The sequence below is a fragment of the Primulina eburnea genome, chromosome 11, assembly GCF_022965805.1.
Source record: "Primulina eburnea isolate SZY01 chromosome 11, ASM2296580v1, whole genome shotgun sequence".
Classification (NCBI taxonomy): Eukaryota; Viridiplantae; Streptophyta; class Magnoliopsida; order Lamiales; family Gesneriaceae; genus Primulina; species Primulina eburnea.
The window spans coordinates 11,256,329-11,265,796 of record NC_133111.1 but is presented as its reverse complement, the minus strand read 5'-3'; the positions used below and the strand labels follow the sequence as shown (position 1 = coordinate 11,265,796).

The following is a 9,468-nucleotide window of genomic DNA, read 5'->3' as shown; positions in this document are numbered from 1 at the left end:
GAGTCGAAAGGTATGTTCTTTGTCCTTGTCGACTATAGGTGTATCGAGTTTAGTAGAAGATTGTTGCTTGTCTGGATTGACATTTGATACAGAGAGTAGACCGCTGCGACTTGCTGCGAGTCAGATTGAGCCAGATCTGATTTCGAGGATCAAAGAAGCACAAAGAACTGATCCGAGCGTGCAGAGATCGATTGATATGGTCAGAGCTGGTCATATGTCAGAGTATCAGGTCAGAGATTCTATTCTGTATGTGAATAACCGCCTAGTGGTGCCAGATGTTTCAGATTTGAGACGACAGATCATGTCGAAAGCACACTGTAGTCGGTTCAGCATTCATCCTGGTGGCAGGAAGATGTATAACGACTTGAAGACACAATTTTGGTGGAAGCAGATGAAGACAGACATTGCAGAATTTGTGTCTAGATGCCTGAATTGCCAGCGGGTGAAGGCAGAAAGAAAAAAAAGCCCGGAGGTTTACTTCAGAGTTTGTCTGTTCCTGAATGGAAATGGGACCACATTTCCATGGATTTCGTGACAAAGTTACCTCGATCTTCGCGGGGCTGTGACGCGATTTGAGTTGTGATAGACAGACTGACCAAATCAGCGTGCTTTATTCCATACAGGATGACCTATCGACATGATCAGATGGCAGAATTGTATGTCAAAGAGGTCGTCAGATTGCATGGTGTGCCGAAGTCGATCGTATCAGATCGTGATCCACGATTCACTTCTCACTTTTGGCACAGCTTGCAGCAGGCTTTGGGTACGACTCTACACCTGAGCACTGCTTATCATCCCCAGACAGATGGACAGTCAGAGCGGACTATCCAGACTTTAGAGGACATGCTGAGAGCTGTAGTACTAGATTTTGGTACTAGTTGGCAAGATTCATTGCCGTTGTGTGAGTTTTCATACAACAACAGCTATCAGACGAGCATAGAGATGGCACCGTTCGAAGCTTTATACGGAAAGAAGTGCAGATCTCCGTTGTACTGGGATGATATTTCTGAGGTACCAGAGTTAGGGCCTGATATGATTCGTGAGATGACAGAAAAAGTGAAGATCATTCAGAAACGAATGAAGACGGCACAGGATAGGCAAGCGAAGTACGCCAATATTAGACGTAGACCGTTAGTATTCGAACAGGGAGACAGAGTATTTTTGAAGATTTCACCTTTCAGAGGCGTTGTCAGATTTGGCAAGCGAGGAAAGTTGTCTCCTAGATACGTCGGTCCGTATGAGATTCTTGAAAAGATTGGCGATCGAGCTTACAGACTTGCTCTTCCTCCTTCACTGTCCGGTATACATGATGTTTTTCATGTATCGATGTTGCGCAGATACATGCCGGATGATTCTCCTGTCATTCAACCTGAAGAAGCCGAGTTAGATCAGACTTTGAGCTATGTTGAGCGACCGATTCAAATTCTTGATCGGAAAGAGAAACAGCTCAGAACAAAGACTATTCCGCTTGTGAAGATCCAGTGGAATCGTCATGGAATCGAGGAAGCAACTTGGGAGACAGAGTCTGAGATGAGATAGAGGCATCCCGAGCTATTCCATTGATGTGAGTCTTTCTTCCCGTTTTGCTTTTACAATTTTGTATATAACTGCATGAATAATTGCTTGTGAGTTCGAGGACGAACTCTTGTCTAAGAGGGGGAGAAATGTAAGGCTCGAGAATTATCGATACTATTGATGTTGGAATTGTATAGATTAGAATGCACAATTATGAGATTTTGAGCAGCAGGGCCGAAGCCACACCGCACCCGCGGTGCTAAGACTACCGCACCCGCGGTGTAGGTGACAGAAATTGGTGAATTTGTGCGAACAGACACCGCACCCGCGCTGCTAGCAAGACCGCACCCGCGGTGTGAGACCGCCCCCGCGGTCATGTAAGGACCGCACCCGCGGTCTAAGAATTCCAGAAAATAATATTGCTGCCGAGAGCACAGCGCACCCGCGCCCTTATGCTACCGCACCCGCGGTAGTGCGTGTCGTTTGAAAAACGTGAACACTTGTCCTTTTTGCATGCAATATATGATATGTGTCTTCATTTCAGTAACTATTCAGAACAAGAGCCGAGAGAAGTTTTGGGAGGAGCTTTCATTCTTTTGATCTTTACACTTGAGATTTTGCTACTTCCGGTTATCCGATTTTAGATCCGATTTCGGTTTTGAACTCACCTCGTCAAGGGCTATCAAAGGATGTAAGTATTGTTCAATTCCAGCCTATCTCGAAATATAGATGTTGGAGAAATTGTAATATGTTAATTAGATTGTGTTCTTGAGGTATTGAGCATGGTATATGCGTAACCGCATCAAGAAACGGATGTTATTTGCTACGATTGTTAGTTTCCAGCATGTATTACGTTAAAATGGTACAGATTTCAGCTTATGTATTGAGGTTGATGAGTTTATGAGTTGATTATGATTGAGCATGTTATGGTGGAGTTACCGGTATCGAAGAACTACGTCGTTACGCCGTTGAATTAATTTGAAATCGACTTCAGCTTTGTACCTTGAGTTGATTGAGATATATATGACTGAAGTGCACATTGTTATATTGTCATTTCAGATTAGTTTTGACAGAGTGACATTCCGACTTCGAGACTTTGACCGACGATTCGACAAGAAAGGTATAATTCATGTGGTCACGGGATTGCACAACTCGATTCAGATTTGATACGAGTTTTCCCAAATCACATACTAGATTGTTATTACATTTGATTATGTAATGCCTTGTTTATTGATTTATATTCGAGTCCTGAGATAGGAGAGATTGGCAGACTTGCCAAAACTAGACGTTTCGGTGTATCGTCGCATAGGAGCAGATTTGCTATATGTGCAGACCCTCGATACAGAGTTGACCGAAGTCTAGGAATAAGACGTACCGTTGCCCCGAGTGGTTGGGTAGGTAACAGACCGTCTTATTCACACCGGGATCCCTAGATTAGAAAAGAGTCGAGTCAAGATTTGAATGTTGAATACAGATTTGTATTCTACTACATGTTTAGATTTATATTCATGTTACTTGATTTATGTTATGCAATTGTACATGATTTATTACATTGCATGCATCCATGTTTTATACTGGGATATGTTCTCACCGGAGTTATCCGGCTGTTGTCGTGTCTGTATGTGTGCATGGCAACAGGTGGGGCAGGATCGGGGTCACGAGCTAGATGAGAGATGAGGATAGCGTGGAGATCTCGGGCATTGCAGATTACTAGTGTTTTCTTATGAAACTTGTACTACTTATGTTTGTAGTTGTCATTTGAACACTAGTGTATGGTTGTACGAACAGACTTGTATGTACATTACGTTGTTTAATTTCTATCGAGATATGTTATGCTTTAGTTAATACATTGAATTAAAGTTAAAAGCAAAATTTTGACCCACATTTTCGAACAAAGATCCAATTAAATCCCAAAAGAATAGAGTTAGAGCCCGGGTCCCCACAGACACTTGCACTCATAAATTCATTTTACTATAACTTGACGCTTGCGAGCAATTAAGAAAACAAAGCAACAAGTTTTTGGCGCCGTTGCCGGGGAGTGTCAAAATTTAAAGTTATATCAGTATTGTTACTAATTAGTCTAGATTTTAATTTAGAGCTTTTTTTATTTTTATATTTATTAGGTTGTTCATTTTTTCTTGCTTGACAGTGTATGCTAAGATAGCAAAACTCAGACTTTCTGATTTTTTACCCGAAGATCGAAAGAACTGCGAGAAGATTAAGAAAAGAAAGAAGGGAAGAGATCCAAGCAATGACTGAGAACAGAGAGAATGACAGACATATGTTGCCAGAAGCTATACTGATCAGAGATCACTTCGGACCAGTGATTAATGCACATTATTCTGGCATTGCTCGGGGGACCATAAATGCAACAATTTCGAACTGAAGCCCGCCCTGATCAATATGGTTCAACAAAACCAGTTCGCTAGAACTGCTACTTCAAATCCTCACGTTCACCTGAGAACCTTCTTGGAAATCACAGATACGGTAAAAATTAATAATGTTCATCACGATATTATTAGATTGCGTTTGTTTCCATTTTCTCTCAGGACCAAGCAAGAGGATGGCTCCAATCAGTGCCGTTAGGGAGCATCACGACATGGCAGGAGCCGGCGGCGAAGTTCCTTTCTAAATATTTTCCCCCTGCGAAGTCTGCACAATTAAAGATTGAGATCAGCACTCTTAGACAGACTGACTTCGAGCAGTTGTATGAAGCTTGGGAAAGGTATAAGGAGTTGTTGCGTAGGTGCCCGAATCATGGCTTTGAAGACTGGGTACAGATTGAGCTATTCTATAACCGGTTGAATGGTCAGACACGGACAACAGTGGATGCAGTGGCAGGTGGCACAATCTTTGCCAAGTCTCCTGCTCAAGCCTATGATTTGCTTGAGCAGATGACTATTAATAGCTACCAATGGCCGTCTGAAAAGCCAGGAGTAAAGAGGACAGGTGGAGTTTATGTCGTGGATCCTATCACGTCACTCACAGCGCAAGTCTCAGCGTTAACTACACAGATAGCAACCATGAATAAAGTGAGTACATCAAACACTGAGGGACCACTGCTTGTTGTTGAAGAACCACATTTTCTTGAAGAAGTCCAATACATCAACAACAAAAACTTTGGAGGCTATGGAGGATATCGAGGTAACCCTCCCCCTAACACTTATCAACCTGGATTGAGAAATCATGAGAATTTTTCATACGCAAATAATAAGAATGTGTTGAATCCTCCACCGGGGTTCAATACATCAAATGGGGAAGGGAAGCCATCATTTGAGGACTTGGTTGGGACATTCGTTTCTGAATCTGGTAAGAGGATGGCTAGGACTGAAGCTAGGCTTGACAACCTAGAGACCCACATGGCAAGTATTGGTGCTACCTTGAAAATCCTTGAATCGCAAGTGGGGCAGATAACGAAGCAACTCACGTCTCAACCGTCAGGCGCAATACAAAAGACTGCAGACCCAAATCTGAGAGAGGTGAATGCCATTTTTATGCAGCATGAGGAGATTGGACTGGTAAGCAGAGAAGAGAAAGTTTATCAGCCGACTCCAAACAAAAGGATCGAGGTAAGAAAGGTAAAAGTTATGATTTTGATCAATCATTGATATTTCTTTACTTCCCTACCCCCAAAGATTTTTAGAATTGAAGGCTGAGTTTCAAAAGAGAAAAAGGTATTAAAGATCTCAAGAATCTACACTCTAACATTCAGTCTGTAGAGCAGGAAGAGGTGGCATTTACTGGAGGAGATGATAAAGGCAGGCAAGAAAATCTTCCTCAGAAGCTGCAAGACCCCGGGGAATTTTTTGTACCATGTGAAATAGGGAATCAGTCAGTGAAAACAACTATATGTGATTCAGGAGCAAGTGTGAGTATAATGCCGAGTTCTCTTTACGAGAAACTTGGACTGAGCAGAATCAAACCCACAGAAGTAATCTTGCAGCTGACAGATAAATCAGTAAAGGTGCCACTGGGTTGTATCGAAGATGTTGAACTTAAAATTGATAAATTGAGGTTTCCAGTAGATTTTGTGGTACTTGACGTGGAGGACAGTAAGAATGTTCATATCATTCTAGAACAACCATTCTTGGCTACTGCTGGAGCCATCATTGATTTAAAACAAAGAAAATTGACAATGGATGTTGAAGGTCAAAAGGTGGAAATCATGGCATCCAAGAGTTATCACGACCCACCTTGAACAGTGCAATGATAGTCGGGCTGACGGCGTTAAACCAAGCGCTGTGTGGGAGGCAACCCACAATTTTTATTTTTTAGCATTCATTTTGTTTTTATTATTTTATATTATTTTACTCCCTTAGTTGTTGATTTTACCAACCACCAGATCTACACCGCCGCAGCCCATGGACGTTGATGCTGAAGATGCTGCGAACGATGACTCGAACCCCGAGTTCTGACACTCGTGCGCGAGTTATGTGTTGTCGTGTTCTTTATTCCTATACATTGAGGACAATGCATACTTCAAGTTTGGGGGGGGGGGGGGGGGGTGAATTTGCTTGTTTGTTCGAATGGTTATTATTTTTTATTGCTCAGTAGTTAAATTGATTGTTTTTTTTATTTTTTCTTTTTATTTATTTTTTGCATGCTTAGATTTGTTAGGAAGAGTCATGGATAAGTAAATGTGTGGCCGATGATGAAAATTGAATTGTGGACCTGAAGTATATATGTGTTAATGATAACTTAGGAGTCACAATTATTTTGCACTGTCGTGTTTGTTGATACTATCGTTACTTAGAGAAAAGTTGCATGCATGTGATGCTAAATAGACGATGGAGATCTGATTCTTGGTGATTTTTGCATGACATTGATTGACACTTTTGCAAACATAGAAATTATCTAGGCAATTTTTTCACAATATCTTTGGGCATGTATTCTTTGTTTACTATCAATTGTAGCCCTTTGAGCTTCGAGTTAATTGAGATGCTTAAATTTTTTTTTGTACCTACCTCGTATATCATTTTTTGGTTGAACAAATGCATGTGATTAGTTTGTATGAGTTGACTAATGGATTGACGGAAATCTAGAACTTGTTTGAGCACTTTTCGAGGCGAAATACGGATAATATGTGATATAGGAATGATTTAGGCGATCTTTGGAGCCGTTTTGAGCCTTCGCGCCTACCAAATTAACATGAAATATCCCTAGTGTCCCATTTTGAGCCTACTAAAAAAAATCAAGTGGTGTATATGTCAATGACATACAATTTGCCCCCACTTGTATCTATTCTACATTCCACAACAACTACCTAATGAAGTTTATACACTTTTTATCCTACCTAATTTTGAAAAAAAAATAAGTGCATTGGTGTTGTAATGATTCAAATACTCCTTGCAAAGAAAGAGCAAAGTTAAATGTGCTAAAAGGGGGAAAAAGATGAATCAAAAGTGATGAAAAAGAAAGGAAAATTGGAAAATGGAGGATATGATTGGGAAGAAAACAATAAAGTGATGGTGAATGGAATGAGGATGAGAATTATAAAATTCAATTATTTCTTTCAAATCTTGATCTCCGTACCTTTATTGTAGCCATGAGCCGTAGCCTAACGTTACAAGCCTACAAGACCTATTGACTTTGTCACATTTTTCCAATATACTAGTGGAAAAAAATTGTTCAAGTCAAGCATATGGATACCTGAAAAACATTTTCAACACGTATAAACTTTAATCACTTGCTTGCAAGCATCTCATTGTGTGATTTCATCTTTGGCATACTTGTGTTGACTATCTTTCGAGCCAAATAATCACCGATAAAGTCCTATTTGATCTATGAATGTGAATTTATATTTTAATGAAGTGTGAGTTGCACTGAGCTGATGGTTTCTTGATTCTGTAAGGCGAATAGGTATTACAACTCTATTTGAGCATTCGATTGGGTAAATGAACATTGACATATCACACATGCACGTGACTCTTGGGAAATCATGAATCACATGAAATTAGATACGTCGGAGGCCAATATCACTTTTTGCATATCCATGACTATAGTCGTTAGCGTTAATTTTTCTTAATTATTTGCTTTTATTTTATTTTGCTCGCGACTAGCAAAAGTTCAAGTTTAGGGAGTTTGATAAGTGCAAGATTTGCACTTAATTTATATTAGAATTCATTTTGAATTATGCTTGTTTCGAACAGAATTATGCGGTTTTTGGTTTGTTTTTGTTGTCATTCCAGGAATGAAGAAAATAGTGGAAACGAAGCCAATTGGACCAAGAAAACAAAGCGGTGCGCAAAAGCGGATAAGTTGCACAGCCGCGAGCACTCTATCCGACAGAGGTGCGCGCGCGGCCACGCCACTTCACGCGCAACCGCGCGCGCACAAATGAAGCACGAAGACCATAGGCGCGCGCACGGCCGCGCCACATCGCACGCACCCGCGCGCCCAGATACAACATGAAGACCCGAGAGCAGCGCGCGGTCGCGCCAGACATGAGCCACCAGGCAGAAGCTCGCGCGTGACCGCGCGACTTCATGCTCAACCAGGCGCCCAGCGTCCAGAAAAGTTATAAAATGCGCGCCGCTAGGTCAGAATTTAGTGAGCCGCCTTGGGAAAGAACGACACGAGAGAGACGCCATTTTGGAGAGAAAAACACACGAGAGAAGAGATGCGCAGACACGAGATGAAGATCTAGAGTGCGCAAAACAATCACAAATACGAAGAACGACGGATCTGGGGACGGATACGACACTTCAGATTTGTCATTTATTATCTCGCTTTTATACTTTCCTTTATCTCGATGTCTAAACCTTCAAACATGTTTTGATTTTATTTAGAATTCTTCATGAACTAATTTTCTAGTCTAGAGAATGACGTAACTTTGTGGATGCGATGATCTGACGCAGTTGTTTATTTGATTGAATTCCGCTTTTGTTTAATTGTGTTCTCTGTGTTTATTTTACCACAATTTACTGGCCATAAATTGTGTGTTGTTTGATTGATCTTACAACTCGGGAGAGTGACTAGGATTATAGATCATTAGATACACATCGTTGAATGTTTATAGCGTTCGGAAGGCATATAACTTTAGCGAGGCTTATGTAAGAACATTGTTTGCATTTATCAATTGAACTTAGATTTTATTAGGAATAATTGAATCGAAGTTTTATTGATACAATTTATTAGTCACTTGGAAAGGGAGAATAAAATAATTAAGTGTTCTTGGTCATTAAATAATTGGAACTCGTGAATATAAAGTTAACTGGGAATAATTATCGTGGAAACTTAGTGAAATCATTTCTCTAGATATTTTCTCTCATTGTTATTTCTCAACTGGATGAGTAGATTAATTATTTATTTTCAATTGATTCGTTTAAGTAAACCAAATCTCTTTTGATTTTCCTAGATAAAGTCTTGACTATTTTAATTATAAGCATTGATATATACTTGATTTACACTCCTCGTGGGATCAACCCTTGCACTCATAAATTCATTTTACTATAACTTGACGTCGCGCGCTTGCGAGCAATTAAGAAAACATGCAACAATACTCAACTGCATCATTCACACATAATGAGTCTAAAAACTCAACACACATGTAATGTTACAGCAAATACATATACATAACAGGCAAAAGTGAAAAGTACTGTAATAAAGATACATTTTTGTTAGAGTAGGTGTCCGTCGAGCCAAGTGTTGGCCGAGGGTTCATGTCGAAACTTTATGTTGCATAGATAAAGTCTTTGAATATACAAATGTAGAAAGAATACGAGATGCTCATATGATGAGTATCATGAAACTCATATTTGGAATGTTGTATATTCTAAACAGTTCCTAGTCGATTCAGCCGCCGCTAAGAAGGATAAAGGTCGCTCGAGTTTGAGACTAGTATCTGCGATGTAAGCACCATGTTTCATTGGTAGGGGACATTGTGATGTCCGAGCATGCAGATAGGTGATCCTTTTAGAGTGCACTGAACAACCTTCCATAAAGGACTTTCCA

At 40.3% G+C, this 9,468-nt stretch overlaps 1 protein-coding gene across 1 annotated transcript; it reads left to right on the top strand.

Moving 5' to 3' along the window:
* The first annotated feature begins 3,918 nt into the window (after positions 1 to 3,918).
* Positions 3,919 to 5,713, top strand: LOC140805392 (uncharacterized). The gene is made up of 4 exons (XM_073161664.1): positions 3,919 to 4,002; positions 4,065 to 4,659; positions 4,777 to 5,084; positions 5,228 to 5,713. Exons 1-4 carry the CDS (start codon positions 3,919 to 3,921, stop codon positions 5,711 to 5,713), a joined length of 1,473 nt encoding a protein of 490 aa, XP_073017765.1.
* Positions 5,714 to 9,468: the final 3,755 nt, after the last annotated feature.

Bases quoted from the DNA above. Each gene is read 5' to 3' on its own strand.
- LOC140805392 (XM_073161664.1), top strand. From the start codon at position 3,919: ATGGTTCAACAAAACCAGTTCGCTAGAACTGCTACTTCAAATCCTCAC. The intron at 4,003-4,064 runs GTAAAAATTAAT...ATTTTCTCTCAG, and splicing joins TCTTGGAAATCACAGATACG to GACCAAGCAAGAGGATGGCT. The intron at 4,660-4,776 runs GTAACCCTCCCC...CAAATGGGGAAG, and splicing joins AGGCTATGGAGGATATCGAG to GGAAGCCATCATTTGAGGAC.